This window comes from Talpa europaea, assembly GCF_964194135.1.
Source record: "Talpa europaea genome assembly, chromosome: 2".
NCBI lineage: Eukaryota > Metazoa > Chordata > Mammalia > Eulipotyphla > Talpidae > Talpa > Talpa europaea.
Genome location: NC_140068.1, coordinates 60114139 through 60140982, shown reverse-complemented (window position 1 = coordinate 60140982; position 26844 = coordinate 60114139). Strand labels below are relative to the sequence as shown.

Below are 26844 nucleotides of genomic sequence, written 5' to 3'. Positions count from 1 at the left end.
ATATCTAGAATAAAGTCTCCCACAATTTCAGACAGTTCTCCAAGTAAGACATACAAATAGCTAATAAGTACATGAAAAGATGCTTAACTTCACTAAATCACTAGGGAAATATAAATCAAACCACAGTAAGTTACTACTTCAAACTCTTAGAATGACTATTATAAAAAACCAGAAAATATATGTTGGTGAGGATGTGGAGAAGTTAGAACCTTTGCGCATTTCTGGTAGAAATGTAAAGTGGCACAGCTGTTATAGAAGAAAGTATGGCAGTTCCTCAAAAAATTAAACATAGAACTATCATATGATTGAACAACTCCATTTCTGGGTATATACACAAAAGAATAGAAAGCAGAGACTTGAATAGGTATTTGTACACTAGAGTTATAGTAGCATTATTCACAATAGCCAAAATGTGGAAACAACCAGTGTCCATCCATAAATGACTGGATAGACAAAACGTGTTATGCATGTGTGTATACACACACATACATACATACAATGGAATTTTATTCCATCTTTAAAAAGGAAAGAAATTCTGAAACATGCAACATGGGTGAACATCGAGGATATTATGTTGTGAAATAAGTCATTCACAAAATGACAAATATTGCATGATTCCACTCATATGAGTTATCAAGTTTATGGAGACAGAAAGCAGACTAGGCCCAAGGGAAAGGGGAGTGGAGAGTGGAGAGCTATTGCTTCAGTTTGGGAAAATGAAAAACCTCTGGAGATTGATGGTGGGGATGCTTGCACTGCAATACAATGTGAATCACTACCACTAAAAGATATTTTAAAAAATAGTTAAAATGGTAACTTTTGATATGCTTATTTCATCACAAATTTTAAATAAGGCTTAATGAATTTTGGAGTTCTAAGCCTATATTTACTATTCTGCAAAGCATAAATCATAGGACACCTAGCAAGAACTCCAAATCGATCCTCTTCTCTTCCCAAAGCAGTAAAATTATTAATTACATTCGATTCAAAGTCAGTATGCAATCCTTGAAACAGGGAATTCTGCAGCAATTTTAAATACAGTTGTAATGAGGTTTATTTTATGCATACCTATTATTGCCTCCCTTGCTAAAATCTTCGCATTAAACAGGTGCGTGCACGCGCACATGTACACACACTAAATAAAACATTAAAGCCTCCAAAACAGGACAGAAAAACAATGGCTGGAAAAGCAACAGAAAGCAGCATTACATCCTCATAGCTGCTGATTTTACTTCTCATGGTCCATTTTAGCCTCCAAGCGCTGTCCATGCACTTCTGATGTTTACAGCCAAGATTTTAATCTTGAATAAACGCGAAACTATTGATAGATTCGAATGATTTATTAGCACCTGAGAGTCTGCCTCCAAACAACGAGGACTTGGTGCGTTCTCATACTGAAAAGAGAACAGTCACGTCTCATAATCCACTTCTGGCTTCCACAGCCCAAAGAGCTGGGCGCTGGGTTCTCTCTTCTCATCGTCCCATCTTGCCCTCCGCTTTCCTTTCTTCTCTTTCCAGAGATGAACTCGCGAAACCAGAAGCCCAACACAAACCATGCATTCCTCTCTAGAAAACTCCATTCTTCCAAAGAACGTGAATCAGCGAGGACCTACATGCGGGGTGCACCCCTGAACCCAACCCTCGCCACCGAGAAAGAGCAGTTCACGAGCCCACTAGTGGGACTGCCGGCGCCTAGGTTCCCCGGTGGGCCGAGATCGTGGCTGGTGCCCGCTCCCCGCAGGGAACAACCTCCGCACTGTTCCTGCGAGACGCGAGGTCCAGCTGCCAGCCGCGCCCGGCTGCCCCGGGTGCCAGGGTCGCACAGGGTGAGCGCGCGGGCGTGCGCAGGACCTCAGGGCGGGCCTCCGGGCTAACGAAGGACCCGCCCTGGTCCCGGCCCGGCCCCGCCCCGCCCCGCACGCCAGGGTGCCTAACTCTGGAGCCCGCCGCGCAAGCTGCAGCCACTCGCTGCCACTCGCGCGGTAGCGGAACTGGCGCCTGCTCCACGCGCAGCAGGCATGCGTGCCCAAGCTGTACCAGTGCCAGCGCTGTGGCTCCTCGCGCTGGGCGCGCTGCTGTGGCCCGGGGCCGACACCTGGGAGCTCACCATCCTGCACACTAACGACTTGCACAGCCGACTGGAGCAGACCAGCCAGGACTCCAGCAAGTGCGTCAATGCCAGCCTCTGCGTGGGCGGCGTGGCGCGGCTCTTCACCAAGGTGAAAGAGATCCGCAAGGAAGAGCCCAATGTGCTGCTGCTCGATGCTGGCGACCAGTACCAGGGCACCATCTGGTTCACGGTGTACAAGGGCACCGAGGTGGCACACTTCATGAACGCCCTACGCTACGATGCCATGGTAAGGGGGCAGCTAGCCCGGGAGGCAAACCTGCGATCAGAGCCGAGTCGGGAGAAAGCCAGACTCTAGCCGGTGTGCCGGGTGCATTCAAATGTGAAAGTCACTTGGATAATTCGCCTGAAACAGGCTGATAGTGTTAGGCCCGCGTTGTGGGGTGCGTAAGTAAAGGGAACGGAGCTCACCCTGCCTGCGAGGGAGTTTAGTGGGATGCGTGGGAGCGTTGGCTGCTCTCCAGCGCCAGGGGCCGCAGTACACTCCTCAAGAATCCCTCATGCACTGCTCAAGCCTCCGAAGAACGTCTTATTTCAATTTTATCGAAAGGGAAATCGAGGGTTAAGGTGGTTGAGTATTGTTATCCCGATCAGCCCTTTGACCCCAGAGATTCACCACAGTTAGATTCGCAGCCTGGAGTGAGTTCCCGGTTCAGGCCAGCTTTTGGGTGCTACTTATTTCTCTGTGCCTCAGTTCCATCCCCTATAAAGGGGGGATAATAATAATATTATCCTTAAGATATAATGATATTTACCTTCAGAGGGTTGCCTGGCACATATGTGGCCCCTATCAATGTCAGTTGTTCTTATCACTTACTTAATAAATTATAAATAAATTTCATAAATTACTAAAGTTCTTTTTACCAGATACCACTGAGTGTGTGTGTATATATGTGTGTGTGTATATAATATATATATATATATATTTAAGAAAGAAACTCCCAGAGAGAACCAAAACGCTGAAACACACATTTCAAAGAATCTCAATAAAACCAATCTGGCAGTAGAGATTTAGGAAGAGAATCCAATTTAAAAGATGAGGGACTCTTAAAGCCTGAGTAAAAATTTAATCCAAGCTCCTAACTGCTCTATTAGAGGTGATGCCTTCTTTGTTGAACTAAATTTTAGAAAAGGGTCGAAGAGTTTATCTACACAGCAGTAAATAAATATAAACAAAAGGCATATATGTGATTCTTACTTTTTAAAAAAATTTTTTGAGGCAAGATTAGTTTACAACACAATATGTGATTCAGAGGTAAAGGATCATGCCTTTGCAGATGTTATCACATCACACCCACCACCAAGGCACGCATAGCCCTCCACCTTAGTCCATTGGGCCCCCTTCTCACTTTCCCCCACAATCCCCTTCCCTTCTGCTAACCTCAGTTCTACAGTCAGATTTCTGGGGTTTGTTTTTGGTTTGGTTTTGTCTGACCTTTAGTTTTGTTTCTATCCAGTACTTTGTCCTTCTCCTTCTGATTTATTTATTTAACATTATTCCCTTTAGTTCTATCCAAGTTGTTTCAAATGATAAGAACTCATCTTTTTTATTGCTGAATAGTATTCAGTTGTTTATATGTACATGTTCAGGTCTTTTTCTTTCAATTTTAACCCTGTGTAAAATACTAAAGAGATGCAGCAAGACAGTGGAGAAACTGGAGACAAGAAATCTTAGGAGTTTTAGAAGAGGAAGAACAGAGCAAGGATCCCGGGCGAATCTGTGAAGTCCACTGTGGGGTAGAGAGGGAGTGGCGTGGGCCGGGCTGGGATATAGAGGGCTAACAATACACTTTGTATGAGAAGAGCACACTGGTTAGCAGCACACATTGCACTTTTGCCTGGGAACTTGGAGAAAGGAGGACAGAAAAAAATGACAAAAGGGTGTAGTTGTTTGGTATTTTTCCCCAAACAGGACAGCTCATTATAGAGATGTGAGAGAAGGGCAGGGAGCATCTCTCTGTTCTGAGGTAACAGGTAAAGCAGCAGTAAGTCAAATGGACCCCCTAAGTTGTAGAGTTCATCTAGAGGTTCTCACCACCATCAGAATTGTGGGTTCCAAGAATGCTGTTTGGTCTCTGAGTACCGGAGCTCTGCAGGTTGACCTGCCTGACCTGCCTCGACCTGCCTGACAGAATAAATATTGAGCTGAATTGTTGCTAGCCTCAGTCTCCATTTCCTCCCAGAAAGGTAAACCTTACAGAGCTTGTTTTGATTTCACATATAAACCACAGCTCTGTAAACTTTTCTTTTTGTGACATCCCTTTCTCCACAGTTGTATAAACTCTTCCAAGTAGAAAAAATGAGACTTTTTAGTTTTCCCTAATAATAATGTTTTCCTCTGTAAGTCAAATTGAGCTCATGGTGTTAATCATCGTATCAAGTTTTTCTGACAGGGTGTCTGGGTGAGGCTGGAGCAAGTTACAGCCCATCACCACCAGGAATGTTTAAAATACTTCTTGTTGGATGAAATTGCTTTCTTTTACAGTTCTTGCAAAATCACTGGACTGGGGCCAGAGGCAAATTAGATTGCTTGTATCATGTTGGCAGGGAGAAGAGAGGGGATCTGATGAAACAATAAGGCTGATGGCCATGTTCGTGATAGCATTTCCTCAGAACATACTCTGCAGATCTGGGATTTAACAAACATGATTTGACCTGCTTAAAATCCTACTTTTGTAAGCTTCAGCATGTGATAAATCTCATCTTATTCTGGTTTTACAGAGATTTTTGTTGTCATTTTGTTTATAATATCTACTCTCCGGAATTTATTGCTGTTCTGCTATTAAAGTTCTTCTACCCCACCCACCTGCCTGCCACGTCTAGAATGCTAGGAAGGAGACTCATCTCAGAGTGAAAAAGTGCTGTGGTGGGACATGTCCAGCTCTCTAAGACTGCACCTGGCTAGAGGTGTCATATCTAACGACTCAAGGGTAAGGAAGGCAAAGAGGAAGCAACTAGGATCTAACTCAAACCCCAGTTGTTCTTGAGAGGCTCACAGAGGTGTAGACTTTCTAGACCTGCATGGCCCAGTGAGAGCTTCTGAAGAAGTTCCCAAAGATATGGTGGCAACAGGGCAGGTACCTAGGCCAGAAGCTTGGCAGAAAACTCTAGAAGGGAGCTCAAAAGCTACTAGTTAGTATAACTGTCCAGTGGAAGGACTAGTGTGCCATAGTCATGAGGAAGGTAGCATGGATGCTCTCAGAGTGTGAGCATGCTGGGTAACTTTCTCTGACATCCTGCTCCCTAGCTGCAAAAGGAGAGATAACTCCCACCCACGATGTGGACTTTTGTGAACAGTCCACGAGATGATAAATGCAAAAATCCCTAGCAGCTTTCTAGCTCATAATTAAAGATTAGTTCCATGTGCACTGCCTTATAAATAAATAAATAAATAAATAAATAAATAAATAAATAAATAAATAAATAAATAGACAAAGATTGTGAGGAAGGGAATACTTGGGTTTTTATCTATGTTTAGCAGGTTCTGACAGCCTGGTGTGATTTACACCACACTTCCGCCTCCATCATTTCCAACACCCTTTGTCTAAACTTCCTTAATGTTTACTCACTGAGAGACTTAATGAAATCCCCCCAAAGCACAAAGTCAAAGGGATTCATCCACATAGGTAAGATTAGGATTCTCCCCGACCTGGCGGGCTGCCAGAAGAGGAACTATAGTGGAAAAGGCCAGCCTCCTCTCTCACTGGCCCCTGCTCCTAAGGTCCTGACCGCACTTTCTGTCCAGAAGACTGCAGTCTGGCTATAGCTAAATGTTCCCAGAGGCCTGAGCAAGTAACTGGATTAAGGATTCTCACCTCTGCCTTTAATTCACCCAGGAGATCTTTAGTCAGATTCTTTTTTGTTGCCTTTCCCTACCTCCCACATAGACAACTAAAGTGTTTCCAGTTTTGTGTTCTTTGCTAATCTCCAGAACCTTTCTTATTGTGCTTGCATTTTTTTAATTATGTAATCATCCCCATTACTACACTCATTCTGTTTCTTAATTTTGTCTTAGACTGATCGTTTTTCATATTTGTCCATGTCACTGCATCTACTGTGTATGTCTGTTGTGTCCTGTGATCTCCATCGATTTTACCATCTGCTCCTCTGGGGCTGAGTTTGGAGATCCTGCTAATTATACTGCAATTCCACAAATATGCTGCTCAAAAGAATCTCCTGCAGATCCTCCTTGTGAGGATTCCTTGGATCCATACCCAAGGCAGAATTGCTGGTCTAAGGAATGTGTATACTTAGTTTGACTAAGGACAGCCACATTGCCTGCCCTCTGCTACCTCTAGGCTCTCCTCCAGCCACCCTCACACAGATGTGAGCTTCCATAAGCTCATTATCCAGCTTGCCAAAGGGTATAAAAGTATCTCTCACTGTGGTTTAATCTTGTATTTTTCTAAAAACTACTTAGTTTGGTTTGTTTGCTGACTTCTTGGGCATCTTCTCTAACTGCATGTTCACATCCTTTGCTGTTTCTTAAATATTGGATTGACTCTATCTTACTTTTCAGGAGTTCTAGGCATTAATCTGTCATCAATTGTAGACACTGTAACTATGTTCTGGTTATGTTATGTCTATTAATATTTCCATAGTGTCTTTCATCAAACAGGAATCTTTCATTTGCTAAAATCAAATTAATCTTTGTTTTTCCTTCTGATCTGTGCTTTTGAAAGTTTACAAAAGAGTTGGTTAATTTTAAGTTCATCATTCTCACATTCTTCACCAGAAATTCAGAGACAAATCCTGTCTCTCTGCCTTTCAAGAGATAATAAATCTACAGTCTGGAGCTAATGCATTCATCTCTCTGAGTCTCTAGTCCCACATCTATAAAATAAGAGGTTTTAATCAGCTCATCTCTGAGGCTCCTCACATCTCGGAGTAAATCGAGGCCTAAGAGCTACTCTGATTCAATGTCGATTTAGTGAAATGCTTAAATTGGTGAAGGGCCAGGATACAAAAAAAGGGAATCTGTGAGATGAACCAGCCCCAACCAGAACAAAGCCCAGGAGATGGGAGATAAGATGCATGCAGCATAAAGGTCACCCTGAAAAGTTTGGGCTCTCCATTGTTGGTACAGAGAGGCCCTGGAAGTTTCTGAATAGAAGGTGCCGGTGGTGTCATAAAAAAAAATAAATACTTGATCTTTGTCCCTCTGGCACTCAGGAGCCAAAACTCTTAGAATTTCCTGGGTAAATAAGAGTGTCTTTTTTATGCTAATGAGATAACTGATGACTGAGAATCCCAAGATAATTTTTGAATGAGGACTGGTGAAGAAAGAAAAAGCCATCATTAGAAGGCTGGAGATTTCAGTCTTGGAGGAGATTGCGTTAATGCCAATAACCAGTGATTTGATCAATCTTGTCTATGTAACAAAAGAATCCTAAATGACTGGGGTGATGAATACTTCAAGGTGCTGGGAGCATGGCTCGGCCAGAGAGGGCATGGAAGCTATTTCCCTCCTGCTCCCTGCAAACTTTGTCCTACACTTAGCTTCCATTTGGCTGTTTCTGATTTTTATCCCTCATAATAAACCAGTAATAGTAACTAAAGCACTTTCCTGAGTTCTGTGAGTCATTCTATCAAATTATCAAGTCAGGGAGGGAGAGGTTGATCAGAAATATAGGTGACCTGGACTTGCATCCGGTGCCCAGGGCCTGGTCTTGTGGCACTGAGCCCTTTAACTTAAGGGATCTGATCACCCCTGGTGGATATGGTCAGAACTGCTGTCTGCAGAGAACTGGAGAATCAGTTGCTATGTGGAAAACTCTTTCCGACAAAGGGAAATCACAGTTTGGGGAGATAAGCATTAATGGGAGAAAGGTGAAGACATCGGAGAAGCAGGTGGGAAAAGAGGATGGCAATGGTGAGGCGCAGGCATCGAAGCCAAAGACTGAACTGTGGTGATGAGGAAAGAAAGGGAACCAGTTTCAGATCTCTGTTTGGAATCAAGCCCCCTCTCTTCCGCTCAGAGTCTATGGACTGTGACAGGCTAGTTAATCTTGGGAAGCCTGCATTTCCACAAGTGCAGGTTGGGTGTGATGGTCGTCTTCATCCCATGTTGCATCAGGCATCACCGCACTGATAAAGAAACGGGAGTCCTGGAGCAGGCTGCACAATGCAGGATGCTGCTGAAGAGCAAGATCCTGGCCTTTTTATTGATAGAAGAATTATACAGCATCAGTTGTGAGAGGAAGGAGGAAAAAAAGGAAAAGGGGAAGAAAGTAACTAGAAAATGTGCTGACATCTATATTATCAGGGAGTGTGAGTCTGCTCTCCAGGCATTTCTCATCTGCTTGATGACTCGGTATTATAACTGAGATCAAGCCCTAGTTCCCCAGCCATGGTCTCAATCTTATCAACAAGGCTTTCCACTGATCAGCCTCTGGGGTCCCTTGTTATACATCGGTCCTTGCCCCCCTCCCCGTGTTCCCGATCATACCTCGAGTTGTGTAAGTCGGGAGTACATTTCATGTATCGGTCATCATCCCTCCTACCCATTCCCGGTCATCAGCCCTCCCCCCCACCCCAGGCTTTCCCAGTCACACCTCGTGATGCACAGCCTTCCCAGCGTGATCCAGCTTTGTGCTCTTGATTAATTTGAAGGCATATTGCAGGGTTGGGCTCCTGTACCTAACTGACCTGGCCGTTCTGACCTTGCTTAGGATTTAGAACTGTAGGTAACAAAATGGTGGCCGAACAGGCCGCTTAGGATTAGCAGACCCACAATCCCATAGGTTATCGTGAGGTTCAAAGGAGACAAAAGGGCATTTGTAAAGTGCTCAGCTCAGTGCCCATCACAGTAAACATTCAGCTGCACTTCTATGGGCCAGAGGAGGGACCAGTTCAGAAGACTAAAAGGATTCAAGCCAGGGCACAGAGAGTCAACAGGCTTGGGTGTTACTACACAGGAGAATGTGTTCTGGTTAAGTTCACCCTCGACAGCAGAAACCCATTCTGTCCAGCACAGAAGTGGAATCTAATGGCCTCTCCTGGGTTTACTGAACAGGGTATCATCAAAAGATGACTAAGATGTTCAACCCAGGGACACTGAGAGAGTCGAAAGGCTTTGATATGACTACCCAGGAAACTGATTCTTCCATTCAAGCTTATCCCATGACAACTGAAGCCTATTTCCAGCACAGAAATGCAATCTAAAGGCCTTTCCTTAGCATCGTGGACGTGACAGACCCTAATGGGCTGTGGAAAAATATTTGGATGGGACATCAGGACACCAGGTTTTACTTCTTGGCTCTTCTAGCTCACTATCTATGTGAGTTTGGGCAGTGGTTTCCTCAGCTATGAGATGGAGATGTTGGAAGAGGGGCTGTTGTGTGTCCTCTGCCAGCTCTGTATTGCTTCCAGCCGGCCAACATAACTTGGTTCATCCACAGATTTCATTTCACACACAAGTCTAAATTTGCTTGACAACATATTCTTCCCTCAGAGTTGCTTCCATGGCCACTTGTTCCTTGAGGAGAGAGGACTTAGATTTTCTCCCAGGTACCCACATGGACACTGTTTCCAGAGAAAGAAGTCCCCAGGATTTTTGATGGAGTGTCCCTTTCTGAGTACTAAAAAAATGGTAGCCTAGGGTATGGATGATGATGAACCCAGTCTAAAGCCTGCAGCCTTGGAGTCTCATATACACATCCAGTCCACACACAAAACAATACTGTGTGCCAGGGTCTGTGCTAAATGCTAAGGACAGTGTGAGACCTGTGCATAGATAGAGAGAGGACAATACCCATTTGAGCCCTTTATAGCTACAGAAAGAGGATGGGTAAGACCTGAGAGGAAGGGAATGAGGAAAACAAAGCAGAAATCCTAGCCTGTGTGCATGGAGATTTGAGCACTAACAATTTGCTTTGCTGTCCCTCATGTGTACCATATATGTCCAAATCAACAGTAGGTAGGTCTCCTACTTGGAGGTTCTGGCTTAATCCAAGCAGAGTAGTCAGCTATTCAAGTGCTCACAGTCTCTCCATTTAAAGAATCACAGAATTGTTTGATATTCAATAGGAAAGCCCAAATTAACTGTGCTAATTTGGTAATTAACAATGTAATTGGTAATTACATCGTAATTGGTAATACTAAATGTAGCATTAACTTGTGTTAATTTGGGAAACTAGCAAGAGATAGTCTGGTGGAAATGGTATATTTTAAAACGTCAGTGGCATATTTTAAATTGTCAAGAAAACAGATAATTATGTCTAGAGCTCAGACCTCAGAAGGTTTGTGTGTGGGACTTGTGGCTCCCCAGGCCTCAGTGACGTGAATAGCCCCCACCTATCCTGTGCTCTCAGTCCTGCTGCCTCCTCTTTCCCAGCGTGAGTCAAACCCCCAGAGCACAGCTACAGAGCCCAGACACATGCAAAGCAGGAAGCAAAGTCAGCTCTTTTGCACATCTTGTCCTAGCCATCTATGTTTTCTTAGCTGAAATTTAGAGGGGGTAGAAAAAAATAAAGCACATGTAGAACTGGCATTTTTCCATACTTCACTCACAAATACATCTGAATGCTATGCAAACTCTTCCCATGTCTGTTTTCTTCCACCACGTAAGCACACCGCTCTTGAAAATTCTTTTGACTCTTTCCTTCACTTGAATAATTGGTGCATTATATAAAATCTAGACATTAACCCTCTAATCTCTTAGAGACTCGTTAAACCTACCTGGACCCCAATTCATTGACCAGGTAATTCTAAATGTAGCATTTTTGGGTATATGAAGAGTTTGAAAATTCTTCCATCTGACATGGGAAATGCTATCTGTTCAGTAATGTCTACTCAGTCATTTAACAAACAATGAAGTACAGTTGAGCTGGGCCAAACCCTGGCATCTTTTCTGCCATTCAACCAGATGTCACATTCACCTGCCAGGATGGACATGCTCTGGCCCAGGACTTGGAGGACGGAGCACAACCCAACACCAGAAGTGGTCCATGGGGCCGTGAATGTATGAGCAGCACTATATGCAATGTGTAATGTTTCCAGCTTAAGGTTGCTGTTGAGCAAGTGACTGGCCACTGGGCCCAGCTGTGGAATAGACCAACTCTCTCCTTGACCCTTAAAGGGTGTACAGTACACATACTGTACTGCTCTTAAATCAATTCTTTCCTTTGATTTTCTTCCAACTGCATGGTTGAACCTCTTGTATTCACTTGAAATGTATTTTCTTTCCACCTTCGCCCTTGTGTTTTCATTCCCTCATTTGTTCACCTAGATGATGGATGTCATTTGTTTGTAAGCTGGCATTATGGAGGTGAAGCTCCCCCTCATGCACCCTCTAACAGGCAATGTGTGTCTATGTCTTTGCAAGTTTGTCTCCCACAACCTTTATAAGGTTCCTGCATATCTTGTGTGTGCATGGGTGGGTGGATGGGCTTATTTTATACCCTCTCCTGTCTCCCTCTCCTCTCTGGGGACAAGGGCCATGGCACTATTAATTTGTACTCTAGAAGCTTGAAAGATAAGATTCTTTCCAGGTATTTACTTTAGCGGCAATTTGAACAAGTGCTTAAGAACCTGGATGCAGAATCTCATTTGTTTTCAAGCCCTATCTCTACCACTTCCTAGTTGTGGAATTCCTATGCCTTTTTCCATATCTATGAAAAGGAGAATAATAGCATCTCATAGCATTGTAAGGATTGAATGAGTTAATATGTAGCCAGTACCTGATCATGTATCATTAAAGTCTTAACTATTAATATTTTTTGTCATGTTTCCTCTCTTTAAAAAAATTTCTCTTATGTCAGATTCAGTGGTAATCTTTATAGCCCTCTGTAAACAAAGCTGAGACTGTGAAATATCCCCTTTTCAATTCAGATTAATTCAGTTGTCCTTTAATATACCAAATAGTAGGTCTCCTTAGCATATTTCCAACACAAAGAGAATTTTCAAACAGTTCCATTTTCTCCCCAACTGCCTCATGTTCATGTGCTCACACAGAAGGCACACCTATGGAACAGTTTAACAAACTTTTTTTAAAAACACCTGTTCCATTCACAATCACCAATGAGATATTAGTGTAAATGTAAATAAAAACACAGGAAATCAAAACAACGAACCAGGCTGATACTCTGAGAGGGGTGTGGAGGGCCAGGCCGCCAATTCTGATGCACTAGGGTAAACATCTCACCTGCTTCAAAGCAACCAGCTTTCTCTCATTTTACAACTAAGATATTGGCAACTACCTGCCGGGTTTATTTTTATATTGTGCCTTCTTTTGAAAAGTCTTAATAACACATACACCAAATCATAAAGTAAAATAGGGCCAATTTAAAAGGAGGAGGTGGTGTAGGAGGTTCTATTATTCATTCAGTAAACATCTGCTGGGCCCTGTGCTGAGCATCTGGCGGGCCAGGTGCTCATCAGTGTCCCTGAGGATAAAAGGACAGTCACTGTCACTCCTGAATCTGAAAGATGTATCAATGGACAGGGGCAATGAAAAAAGTGCTGCCAGAGACAAGTGTGCAAGAAATGACAGATGCCCCAAAAAGGGAGGGGCGTCTTCGGTGGAGGGATCCCAGAAGGCTTTACAGAAAGTCACACTTGAGCTGCATCTAAATCATGTGGAATGCAAGTGGAGGTTACAGTGGGTTCACTGCCATGGTGGAAAGCCCAGGTCCCAGCTCCCAAACCTGGATATTCTGTTCTAAATTTAAAGAGCTTTATAAAAGTAAAAGGAATTTAGAGCTCACAGCAAGACCAACGTCTTGTGATCCAGTCCATTTCCTTTCAAATTTTGATTTTGGAATCAAAGTTGAAAGGATCCCAATGTGGGTGATACATTAATTAGCAAGGCTGCCAGGGTCCCTGCAACCTATGAGGGTGACATTCCCTGACTTCTGCTATGAGTCACTACAGAGAGAGAAGTTTGTTGTGTCCTTCCTAGGGCCCAGTTCCCTTGAACTTGGTCCAGGAAGCAGCCTCTCCTGCTGAAGGAGAAGTAGCATCAAGCTGAAGCAGAAGCAGAAGCAGATCACTGAGCTGACTGTCAAACACTCAGTAGCCCACTGTACCCTGACATTCCATGCCCAGACTTTTTAGAAGCCAGTTAATGTCTCCTGGAGACCATCCAATGACAACCTTTATGAAACCATGAAAATGAGATTTGAAAGGGGACCTGAATTCCACAACACATATCTCATCATGGGGGAGCAACAGCTGGGACCCAGGGCTCCTGACTCCTGGTCCATGTTTTCTTTCCATTGCTTCCAGATGCCATGTGAAGATTACTGAGCCCTCAGTTGACACCCTGCTCCAAGTGACCAGGCATGTATATAGAGTGCACTTCTGTCCTCTCCAATCCCTCTAGGGACAATAACTCTAGTGGGGAAAGCTTGAGTCTGAAGGTCAAAAAACCTGACTTGGTGGCCAGCACTCTCTCTCATTAGCTGTGTGATATAGGCAACTCACTTAACCTCTATGACCTGTAGGGGAAATAACTGTGTAACTGTGGTGGGGACAAAATTAACTATTGTACTTCATGCTGTTGTTTGGAGGACTCAAGGAAAAATGTGTGAAGATGCCTAGCAATATATACGTAATTATTATTTTTCTTTTGTGTTTTTCAATAATTTCCAAATTTTCTAAAATATTGATTTTAAAAGAACAAATGACATATAACTTTAAAAAAGAAAAAAATAAAGAAATGGTATCATTTACCTATCAAAAAATAAATAAATCATGTGGAACGTTTGGTGTTCCTGGACCTGAGGTACAGTTTTGCAGAAAAGAAGCAGCTCAGGGAGATCCAGGAGGGTCTCGTAAGGCATCCCAGGAATCAGATCTGTGATTCCCGTGGGAAGTGGAAAGCTCTGGAGATCCCAAAGCAAGGGCCAGACATGGTGGGCTGGGTGTGAGTAGGCTGGTGGCCTGCGGGAGAGGGTGGAAGTTGTGTAAGTATGGTGGCCAACCCACAGGCTGGAAGACTCTGGAAGGGTCTGGGAGAGAAGTGATGAGGCAGAGGGAGCAGTGGGAGGGTGGAGGAAAAGACCACATGAGGGATGGAACCAGAACAAGAGCAACTTGATGGCTTCTTGGCTGTCAGAGGAGGACCCCGGAGAAGGGGAGGCTGTCTGGTGCTCGGTGCTTCTCTGCATTTCCCTCTGATTGTGCGGGTTCCTTTCCTACATGAATCCTCACAAGTTTCTCACAGCTTACTGGGGTTAAGTGTCCTCTGCAGGGGCTCAGCCTGACAGGGGACTCGGTGGCCTCCAAATGAGGAGTCAGGGGCCACACGAAGGGTGTGGGAGGAAAGGGCAGCAAGCACCAAGTCACACCAGTCAGCACCCTATGCTATCTCCTGAGACAGGAAATGGACAAGGGGGCAGGCCTCGGGCCCTCTTCAGGGCTGGTGTGTTTTCAGTATCTGTGAACCCCTCCCCCCCTTGTGTGGTTTCAAGCTGAGCCAGTCTGAAATGGAGAAGACAGGAGTCATTTCACAATTTGGGAAAAAGTCTAACCATTGCATTAAAAATACTGGCAACCATTGCATTAAAAATTCTGCTGCAAGCTCACTAGGGATGCTGTATGTGGTGCTTCTCAGAGCTGGTCCACTGTGACCTCCTGAGAACTTTATTTGAGGGCACGTTGCTCAGCTGAGAATGCAGCTGCGTGTCAACGCCTAAGAGGTTCTTGGCCTCTGAGGCCCCTTCAGCTTCAGGACTTTACTACTTCCTGGCCTTTTAGGACCCAGTTGCCTGATGAAATGATCATTCTGTAGCTGCTACATCCATCATTAGAAGCTTTCAAGACACAACCCTTTACTTTTTTGAGATAAAGTGAGATACCGTGTCTTGTTATCTTTTTTCCCAGACAGTGCACATGGACATGATGACACTTGTGCAGTCAGAGAAGAGTCCACTGATGGCAACTGGCCCGGGGGCTGAATAACAGTAATCCCAGTCTTGTAAATTAAGTTTCTGTGGCTTCTTTCCTTCCCCCACCAATTATTTATTGGCTTACTCATTCATTCAGTAAATATTTAACAAGTATTTCCCCTATGCTTCATACATTTTAAATGGGTAATGGGGGCCAATTAATGCGTATTATTTAATAACAGAGAGATTACGTGATCAAACCACTGTAACAGGAGAGATTGTAAAGTGGGAGATTTCTCCTTAAAAACAAAATATTCCAGAATAACAAGAGGCCATCTGAGAACACTGACTCCTTGTCACCTCCTGCAGACTGTGAATAAATACAAGCATTAAGACTCAGACCTTGGTCCTCCTTCTTGGGGCTGTGGGGCACTCTTCCTCCAAGTACTTTCTTTCTCTTACTCTCACCCTGGGGCGTGTGCTCATTATTTCTTCCATTTATCCACTTAGTTCATACCAATGGGAGCATATGTTTGGGGTAAAGAGAACAAATGGTTAAATGGCAGCTCCTACTGGGAAGAACTTTAAAAAAGAAAAACATGGAAGTTGGTGTGTGGCCTTAGTGGACAGTGTGCAGGCAGCAGAGTGCCACTGTGACTATTCCAGGCATTCTGTTCGCAAAACAAATACTGTTAAAAGAGAAAAGTCAGGAAGGATTCTTTCCTTTTTATGTGAAAAGATTGCCTTTTTAGTGACTCCCATTACATTTGTTAATCATTGTTGTTAAAAGTTAATAGATCAGGGCCTCTCCGGTGGCGCAGCCGGTTGAGCGCTGCGCTGTGAAGCTATCCACAGCCTCTGCAGTGCGGGTTCAAATCCCGGCCGGCCAGGGAGAAACCCACATGGCACAGCAGACGATTGCTGTTTTGCCTGCTGCTCCCCTCAGCCTGTTCTGCTCCCTGCTCTGTCTCTGGTGAATTCTCTCACCCTCCTGTGCACCTCTGACCTGTACCTCAGTTCTTATATAAATAAATAAATCTTAAAAAAAAAAAGTTAATAGATCATACACGTATAATCCTAGCGCAAGCATGAAACCAATTCATCTAAGTGCCATCTCTAGTTGATTTACAAGAACTCCTTACAGGGCCAGGATAAGAAAGATTCTGAGGCTCTGTCCAAACTCACTGGGAAAGAGGAATACAGTCAATTAATTGGCATCTGCCCCTGACAGAGAAAGGGGTAGGGAGACCAGGCATTGTGACATCATGCATTTGTTTGCATCCAACTTGGGTGAATACTAGGTACCTTCCATTTACTTTGGTATCCAAGAGATAGCAATTGATTACTAGTTTAAATATTTAGCTTAAGCACTGGAAATAAATGATCAGAGATGTGATTACCTCATGATTACCTGAAGGTTTGCCTTAAGTGAGGAAAGGCTTATCCCTGAAGGGAAGGTAGACTTTGGTCTGTACGTGGAATTTGTCAGGATTACAAGCCAAACTTTAGAAACATTAGCTTTCTCTCACTCCTAACTGCACAATACCTGCAGAAGATATTAGAAAGCATCGTACCACACTCCTCAGAGTTTAACAACAACAGCAGGGTTTTGAGTCACAGAAGAAAGGAATCTCCATTGTCCTTTTTCATATTTTTAGCTATATATATTTTTTAAAGATTTGTTTTATTTATTTATGCATTTGAGAGCTGGGGTGTGGGCCAGGGATGCAAAGAGTGAGAGGATTCACCAGAGACAGAGTGGGGAGCAGAACAGTTGGATCTACTGAAATACACTGCTAAGGGGAGCAGCAGGAGAGCCAGGAGAGGTCTGCTGCACCATCTGAGTCTCCTCCCTGGCCGGGAATCGAACTCATGCTGCAGTGGCTCCTGATAACTTCATGGTGCTAACACTTAACTCCTTGCACCACCAGGGAGGCCCTGTGTTTTTAGCTTTAAAAGTCAGGTAACATTCCAGGTGTTTGGGTAGTTAGACATAATGCAATGGGCTAAATAGATAGTATGGCACCCAAATTTTATGGGGTTTTTTAGTAATGTTTAAGACATCTCCGGCACAAAGAAAGCAGTGAGGGAGAGCAGCTGAGGCTAGACCATATGCTCACATTATACTAGACCATATGCTAGACCATATGCTCACATTATACTTGTATGATACTGGTGTTGGAGATGCTGGTGGTCATTTTGCTAGACTCAACTCTTAAATTACAGAAAAAGTGCATTTGGTAAATTTAGTGTTTGTAATAAAATTATACAACATTGTCATAGGGATAGAAGTAGTGCATGAATGTGATTAGCAAATGAATGAGCCAAAAAAAAAAAATGAATGAGCCCAATATTACAAATGAAATATTTGGAAGGCAAAGAAAGGGGGAAGGCGAAGGAGGAAAAGGAGAGCGAGCATAAGAATATGACAGGGTGCAGAATATGACCCGGTGGTGCAGCGGTTGAGCACTGGGTTGCGAAGCTGCACGCAGTCTCTGCAGCGTTGGTTCCATCTCCGGCTGCTCCCTGGCCCCAGAGGAGGGTCCCACATGGCGCACAGACCTCTCCTGCCGTACCCACTGCTCCCCTCAGCAGTGTGCTTCCGTCCTTCTGCCTGCTCTGCCCCCCACTCTGGCTCTGGTGAATTCTCTCACCCTCCTGCGCTTCTGACTGTACCCAGTGCTTGTATAAATAAATAAATAAATCTTTAAAAAAAAAAGAATATGACAGGGTCACAAAGTCACTTTCTGATGTGGGGGTCATAGCTATGAGTGGTCAGTGACAGTTTAGCTCAGATCAGGATGGGCAGTTAAAGACACAAGGGAAACTGGGCGCCAGAGCAACCAAGGACTTATAAGCACATGTAAGAAACATGAACAGAAATTTTCACAGAGGACCCAAAAGCAAAGTGGAATGATACTGCATTATAAATTTTTTAAATCTCTTCTGTTTTTTCCATAAACTCCCTGTAAGAGGTAAAGGAACACGGAAAGGTGACCTGCTCTGTTCTGTTCTCTTATTGCTCCAAGTCCTTCTCTTGGGCAGATCGTTCTGAGGTATTTTCATGTTATTAATAAAAAATTGACATGGAAATACGATCAATTTATATAATACATTTCTCGCGTGCCCCCATTTGCCAGCCACATGACAGGAGCCTGGTGTGGCTGGTGAGCTGTGTGTCCTTCTTCTGAAAACTGTGAATAATGAAGTCCTAGTAAGTGCTGTTGAAGAAAGACAGGTGGAGAAAGTCAAGGAATGGAAATGGATATTCACATTTCTAAAGAAAATGAGTGTTTATGTTTAAGAACAGAAAAGGTGGATTTATTGAAATATCTGCAAAGGAGCAGGGGGTGACACAGGAGAGGTCTGTGCAGAAAATGAGTATTTACAAGGAATTTTTCTGCATTGTTTGTAGGTAATGCTGTATATACACACAGGGAACTGGTTAGAGCTTTCTTTGCTTCATCATGTACTCACACAATGGGGGATCCCTGCCCTGTTCCAGGGAGTGAGCCAGAGGTGAGAGGGGTTGAGTGCGCAGGTGCACGTCTGCTGGGGCTGCATAGACGTGACCATTAGAGCAGAGGAAGGGCAGATAGCTCAGACAGGGGATAGGAAGACTTCTTGGGATGTTTCTCTTTGAAAAGGGCCATCAGACTTCAGTAACTAAAACCATTAGTTGAATAAGTTAGTACAGGCATGACATGAAAAAGGACTTTTCTATTCTGTCTACCTAGCTGTGTATCAATTAGTTGATCCTTATCTCTCATCTACAGAGGGTCAGAGATAGTGAGAGCAGGAAAACTGCAAGCATTTTAGGGTTTGATTTGAAATGCTCACTATGTCCAGCCTCAACCCTTAGACCCAAGCATAGAGATTATGAAGGTTGGAGTCAAACAGCAGTAGTTCTAGCCCCACTTCTACTACTTATTAATTATTTATGTCACCTTGAACGATGTATTTAACTTCTCTAGATCTCATTTTTTTCTTTGTAAATTGATAATAGTTATAACACCCACTTCACAGCACAAAATTACATTCTTATACAAAAGAGTTTGTGTGATAGTTGTGTGTAGCAAGTGTTTATTAAATGCTGGTTTATTCTCATTACAACTTAGGTGTTTTCACTACCCCTCCAGAATAGCTGTGGTTAGAAACCATCCTGTTCACAGCTCATAAGCAGCAGAGGCAGCCCCGCCTCTAGCCTCACATGTTAGAGAGTAGATGTCAGACATTGGCTGGGGGAGTAAGGTGAGAGAGAAGGCCAGATCTCAAAACCTAGGTACCGAGGACTCAGGATGTTGAATTTAACCACAAAGGCAGTGCAGCCACTGGAGGAACTTACAGCGGGGATGACAAGATCTCACATGCATATGAGAAAGCTTATTCTGGAAGCAATATATAGAGGTGGCACACATAGATAGGGTATATCTAGGATGGGTCAGAGAAAGGAATGTGGATAGCTGAAAGCCCAGTAAGGAGGATTCTGCTTCCTAATTTATAGTCCAGGAGCAAGGATTGCACTCAGATAACAGCAATGAATGGACTAAATGGGGCATTTAGGCAAGGGGAGGAGTGCCCGTAGGAGGTAAGAGAGTGAGTGATGGGGAGAGATCCAGCAGCTCCAGGGTTACTGCTTTTATTGCCTGGGTAGATGATGGTCTCTTGGGTAAGAGAGGGAGTGTTGGGGGGCTATTTTGAGCACAGTAGGTTTGGGGTGCTTTTGAGATGTTGGGAGGAAATGTTCATGTAGCAGTTAGACATTAGATCTAGAGGTCAGGAGAAAAGTCAGGGCAGCAAATGTTATGTTTGGAGTTGAAGGTGCAAATATGAATGAGACCATTCAGTGAGACCACACAGCAGCCTAAGCACCCAGATCAGGACCTGTGCCCCCAAGGGGACAGAGAGGTGAAAAGATGGCCAAAATCAACACTTTCAGGGGTTGCACTCAAGTTGGGGGAGGAGGCATTAACCACAGAACAAACATATGAAAAATATAGCAGTCCATGTTTGCTGAATACCCACAGTAAAATGCCGTCAATAAAATGCCCTGTGACTGACAGTTGGATAAGCTTTCAGGAATTATAAGCCCATTAAGTAAGATAGTTAATATCATCTGATAAGGGAGACTTATTTCCCCATAAAAAGAAAACATGAAGTTCCAAGAATAGAAGAGAAAAAAGGTGACAGTCACCCAAAACAGAGAGAATATTTAAGTCTAGATCAGCCTTTAAGATGGAAGCAATTAGAAGTAAATAGCAAATAGATTTAAAAATGGTTAGATCCTCAGAGATGGATGGGGGAAGGGCGAATGCAGAAGTAATATCGGTTTGCTCTCTCTGGACAAGCATATGCACAGGGGAAACATCATGCACCTTCTCCTTTGAGCCCAGATGATCAGGGCATGCCTACCTGGGAGGGGAGGGCAGGGGGCAGCCCAAGAGAACTGGGTCTGGCCTGGCCAGGGCCTGCCCCCCCAACCCCCCACCCCACACACCCCCACACCCCACACCCCCCCACCCCCTACACCCCCCCAACAAGTAGACATGCCCTTAGGGTGAAGGAAGTGCTAATAAAGAAGCAGCGGGTGGGTCCATAAGACAATATGGGGGGCGGGGTAACATTAATTTATGGAGGGGCCACCAGTCAGCACGTTCAAGCCTGCTCCAAATTGAAGTAAAGCTGTTGAGCAAGTTGGAAACACACATTTAAGTACTCAGGGAATCAGCCTTGGCAGCCTGAGCAGTAGGGAGCTAGGTCTAGCAGGGGGAGATAGCAGCAGGGAGATAGAGCTTTAAGGAGACGGGACTATTCAGAGGGTCATGGAGAGAGGATGGAAGGTTCTTCAGGGAAGTGAATGATGTGTCATGTTTTGTCAGAAGGAGCTGCTGAAGTCAGAGCTGATTATTTTGTACCCACCCAGTGGTCACTCCCAGAGCAGTGAGGAATGGGAGACAGAAAAGGAGATGGAGGCAGAACCCATGCCAGGTCTCACCAAGCCCTTTGCTCAGGAGGTATCCAGAACCCCCAGAGTCATGTGATCATTTCGTCACCTGTGACACAGCCGGGAATGAAACACAGGGTGGTCCCAAAAGAAGAAACAGATGACACACTGTAAGACAGTGCCATCTCCTGCTTGCCTTTGTGAATCTTCTTTCTCCACTGAGGACTATGGAGCTCTTGTGAGGAAACAATTATGGGGACATAGTAGATTATAACCAAGTGGCTGTGAGAAGAAAGACAGTTCTCCCAAGATGGAGGTTGGGATGATTGGGTTCTTGCATTGAAATGGGGATTTATGTGAAAAGACCATGCAGACCCTCTAGCCTGCTTCCAGTGGGGGGTTGGCAAGTCAGTGGCCTGTAGCCAGCTCTCCAGGGGACCTGATGAGCCTTGAGGCCACCTTCCTTCCCCCGGTGTGGGGGCTGGAGAGCAGCCAGAGAGCTCAGTGTCCCAGAGCCAAGCCTCAGGGCCATTGAGTAAGATTTATGGGCATGAGGACAGAAGCCATGGAGTTACCCTCCCAGAGCCCAGCCAGGTCTGCGTGCCTCTGGCCTAGTGTAATGCTCTTCAAAGTATGCTTCTATTGGAAATTCCAGAGTTCCTAATTCTTTTTCTCTTTCCTCTTTCTACTAGGCACTGGGAAATCATGAATTTGATAATGGTGTAGAAGGACTGATTGATCCACTCCTCAGAAACGCCACATTTCCAATTCTGAGTGCAAACATTAAAGCAAAGGGGCCGCTAGCATCTCAAATATCAGGACTTTATGCTCCATATAAAGCTATTTCCATTGGTGGTGAAAAGGTGGGAATTGTTGGATATACCTCAAAAGAAACGCCCTATCTCTCAAATCCAGGTATTTTCTACTCTTTTGACATGCGTTGCTTGAAAATAGATGCACTAACTCAGGATTTGGTGTTATTTTAATGAACATTATAGATAATAACAGGAATCACATATGGTAGTGTTCTTAGGATGACATTGATGAAACCCATCTAGTGACTTCCATGTTGTTCTCAGTTTCGCCTTGAAGACATTCACTCTTCTGCTCAATGAACTTCTTTGTTGACATAAACAATATCATTGTTTAAAATCAGTGAGTTCAAAATTGGGTGAAAGGCTGTTTGTAACCAGTGCGAAACAATACAGAGTCACTTACTCCAGAATGAGACTCATGTAATTCACTGCCCTTCCTTCTTCAGAACCAGGGACCCAGAGCTAGGGTTTTACCTCAGTACACCTTATCTTTTCCTTTTCTAGTATGGTTATGACATGTCTAGTTAACTCTACCTTCTTCCTTTTCATTATTTATCTCTTGTAGTTTTAATGACTTTGTTGTGTCTGTGTGTAGATACATGTGTATATCTATATTCTAATATAAAGCTGCTACGATATACATGTGTTTGTGTATACATATGTGTACATACATTATTCTACAATGTTAAGACCATTCAAGAAACATTTGAACCACTTTCATAGGAACACTTTCACTGAAACACCTTGGCAGTGAAAACAAAATGGTATTTTCTTTAAATTATCGAAACAAGTTTTCTTTCCTTATTTAAAGGAAATTAGGAGGACCTCCCTGGTGGCGCAGCGGTTGCGTGCTGGATTGCGAAGCTGCCCGCAGCCTCTGCAGCACCGGTTCGATCCCCAGCTGCTCCCTGGCCACCGGAGGAGGGTCCCACATGGCGCGCAGACCTCTCCTGCCGCCCGCTGCTCCCCTCAGCAGTGTACTTCGGTCCTTCTGCCTGCTCTGCTTCCCGCTCTGGCTCTGGTGAATTCTCTCACCCTCCCGCGCTTCTGACTGTACCCAGTGCTTGTATAAATAAATAAAAATCAATCTTAAAAAAAAAAAAAAGAATTTATCTCCCTTAAAAAAAAAAAAAAAGGAAATTGGGAAACCAGGAGCAAGCATTAGCCAGAAAGAGAAAGATAAATACAGGATGGTGTTGTTTATATGTGGAATACAGAGAAACCAAACAAAGGGTCAAAGACAAACTTTAAAACCAACCCTTGAGGGCCTCCCCGGTGGCGCAGCAGTTGAGCGCTGGGTTGCGAAGCTGCCTGCAGCCTCTGCAGCACTGGTTTGATCCCCGGCTGCTCCCCTGCTGCTCCCCGGCCACTGGAGGAGGGTCCCACATGGCGCGCAGACCTCTCCTGCCGCCCGCTGCTCCCCTCAGCAGTGTACTTCGGTCCTTCTACCTGCTCTGCTCCCCGCTCTGGCTCTGGTGAATTCTCTCACCTTCCTGCGCTTCTGACTGTACCCAGTGCATGTATAAATAAATAAATGGATCTTTAAAAAAAAAAAAAAAAGGATGTGATCCCACCAGAGTGACTTTGGCAGGCTTCGACCTGAGGACTCAGGGGTGAGGGGTGGGGGGGAGAGTGGGCTTCTGCAAAGAGGATAGGGCTGAGATTACAGAGGGAGCCAGGCTGCCTGATGCCTTTTTTTTCTTTGTTTTCTTTCTTACTGAAACCACATTGATTACAGCACCGTATGTGAGTCAGAGTCACACCTCCTCAGATATATGTTACCACACCACCACCAAAGCAAGCCGCCTCACTTCTAACAAATCAAATGTTCCCAGTGAGTAGGGTTGGGATGAGTGGCCTCTTGCTACAGTGGCCACCTGGTCAGATGCTCCTAGTCTGAGTACCGATAACACCAGAAAAAACCTTAGTCTCTACCTGTCAGCAGCGGCCTGAGCAACCAGAGTACAGAACCTGTGTCTCCTCTCAATGAACATCTGGAATGTAACATAGAGGTCAGCTGGGAATTTCAGATAAAGATGTAGACTTGTTGAAAAACTAAATAAATATTTATTAGGCAGCAAACTCGAAAGCAAACTATGTCTCCATAATTTATATTCTGTCCACTGTTTTTTTGTAGTTCACTTAAGATAGAATGTAATTAAATACCACAAGAGAGTTGTAAAGTCGGAGGGAGAGAGGAAGGGGGCATGGGTAAAGTGATGGTTGCCTTGGGGTGGGGGCAGACAGACTTGAGCAAAGACCTCCTTGACCCCTGGAGGGTCCTGTCAAGAACCCCAGGGCCAAGGGCCTTCAGTAGAACAGACACAGGTGGCGGGGGCAGGGGAGTAGCAGTTGGGAAGTTCTTAGTGAATGTTGCTGGGATGAATGGTGAGAGCAGGAGTGCGCAGGGACCACAGTCACAAGGTAGCTGAAGGTGTAGTTTCCTAGAACAAAGTTTCAGAGTAGGGAAAGCTGGAAAGTTGGGTGAGGACTTGATTTCAGGGGCTGCTGAATTCATGACTGAAGAGTTAGGGTATACATGTATAATACGTACCAATATATTTGACATACAATGCTGTGTAGGTGAAAGGTGTACATACAGCATTATGACTTGGCATACATATAGTATCACACTTGTGTGCTCATTTTCTGCATTGGCATAACAGAAATCTAAATATAAAACACATTAAAAAATAGATTTCCAGGTCTGAAACCTCATAATTTTACATGGAATTTGAGCAACATACTATCATTCACAATCCTAAACTAATGTAACACTGAGTGATTGTAACTGAGGCTATTGATGGAAATTTTTTTGGCTTTCTAGGGATTTCATATGTGATTTATAAATATGTGTTAGTCTAAGTAAGTGAAGAGCCTCAATATATGAAGGTGTCTTTTACTGGCATATCAGTGTGTATAATAAGTAATATAATAAAAATTACTGCCAAATAATGTCCATTTTATTTATTTTGCTCCACAGGAACAGATTTAGTATTTGAAGAAGAAATTGCTGCTTTACAACCTGAAGTTGATAAGCTAACAACTCTAGGTGTGAACAAAATAATTGCACTGGGACACTCTGGCTTTGAGATGGATAAACTCATCGCTCAGAAAGTGAAGGGAGTGGACGTCGTGGTGGGAGGCCACTCCAACACATTTCTTTATACAGGTAATTATTTCCCCAAAAATGATGTGGGCCAGGATGTCTAGATAACTTTTGTCTTTGTAGCTTATTATTTTTACTGCTTTTTTAACCTATAGTATGGATTATATTACATAATGTGTAATAGTCATGTAATACATATTGAATGTTAACATGTGTGAATCTTTCTCAAGGAAAGATTCTAGAACATTACCAGAATAATTGATTGCTTCACAATGACCTAAATTACATTAATTTAGGCATATTACAATATCTTTATATAACATGTATAATATATATGCAAATATATAAAACAAATATATATGCAAATATATAATATATGCAAATATATATAATATATATGCAAATATATATAAAACAAAAAGATTGCTGAGCCCCCAACAGTCAGTTTACACCAAAAAGCAACATGTTATATAAAAATTTTAAGCATAACCAAAATAATATAGATAAGACCCTCACACGTCAAGGTGACAGGATCTGATATGTAGGTTCAAAGGAAACAGTAACTGGGGCCTTCCTGGTGGTGCAAGGGGTTAAGACGAGGCACTATGGAGCTACCCACAGCCACTGCAGCATGAGTTTGATCCCTGACCAGGGAGCTACCCACATGGCGCAGCAGACCTCTCCTGTCTCGCCCAATGCTCCCCTCAGCAGTGTATTTCAGTCAATCTGCCTGTTCTGCTCCCACTCTGGTGAATCCTCTCAACCCCACCCCCCACCCCCACACCTGTGGCCCCAGTTCTTATATACATAAATAAATAATTTTTTTTTAAAAAAAGGTGGGCCTCCCTGGTGGCACAAGGGTTAAGAAACAACCTGTGGAGCTATCCATAGCCAATGAAGTACGAGTTTGATTCCCAGCCAGCAAGCTAACCACAGGTGCAGCAGACCTCTCCTATCTGGCCCACTGCTCCCCTCAGCAGTGTATTTCAGTTGATCTGCCTGTTCTGTTCCCCACTCTGTCTCTGGTGAATCCTCTCACTCCCCGCATTTCTGGCCTGTACCCCAGCTCTTGTGTGCATAAATAAATAAATCTTAAAAAAAAAAAAAAAAAAGGAAACAGATACTGGAACTCTGGGCTCAAGCCCTGACTATACTACACACTAGACCGGAGGGAGTGCCTTGGGAGACACTGGCCCCCAGTATTTCTCATCCTCTCTCCCACTGGCTTCTCTGTGTTAGGTACTTTTAGTTAGAAAACCACTTTTTACCTCCATCTGAATCTATAATGTCCAAGAACTTTTGGGTCTGGCTCCACGAGCCTTTCCCCCTGGGCCCCCCACCACAGCCACAAGAAGCTTTGAAGTATTTTCAAGAAAAGGAAGACTAGGAGGGCCAGGATGGTGTCTGGCTTTTATCAGCAATGAGGAGCTTTGATGGGGAACACTCCTCCACTAAGGAGGTTGCTGCTTCGGCCATCTCTCCATGAGCTCTCTGAGGACATTCTCTTTTCATCAAAGGAAAAGTAAAGAAAAATATCCCAAACAGTAGAAAATAACCAAAAATGTTAAAAGGGTTATCTAAGAAGAGAATACAGGTAGCTTTTTTTCTTCTTCGCACTTCTGTTTTCAAATAATGAATGTGTATTAATTTTGCAATCAAAAAAGAGAAACAAATTATGGATAGAAAAGAAAGAAACACAACACCAGGGCAGAAGACTTCAGTTCTGACTCACTTAAAAAATCTTGAACTTCTGAACCTATTGGCTTCACTTCAAAATGGGGATAATGCTCAAAGTGCTGCATTGTTGTGAGAATTATATGAGCTGGTGTCTGCAGAAACACTTTATAAATTGCAAATAGCTGTAGTCCTGGTTGTGGCGTGGAACTGCCTGCCAGGAAAAATAAGCCAATCATGATGATGACGGGTAGGGCTGACCTTTACCTAAGAAAACAACGCTAGTGTCCAGGTGTTCATTTCCTTACTGATTCAGTTCCCTCACAAGTTATTTTACTCCTCAG

At 43.8% G+C, this 26844-nt stretch overlaps 1 protein-coding gene across 1 annotated transcript in view; it reads left to right on the top strand.

The window, feature by feature from the left end:
• Positions 1–2018: 2018 nt before the first annotated feature.
• NT5E (5'-nucleotidase ecto) overlaps positions 2019–26844 on the top strand; it is a gene marked incomplete at both ends in the record, with an annotated part of 47854 nt that continues 23028 nt past the window's right edge. Inside the window, 3 exons of the mRNA XM_084258596.1 lie at positions 2019–2357; positions 21595–21817; positions 24701–24889. Of these exons, the coding sequence (XP_084114722.1) occupies positions 2019–2357; positions 21595–21817; positions 24701–24889 (751 nt within the window). The remainder of the gene's footprint in view (positions 2358–21594; positions 21818–24700; positions 24890–26844) is intronic.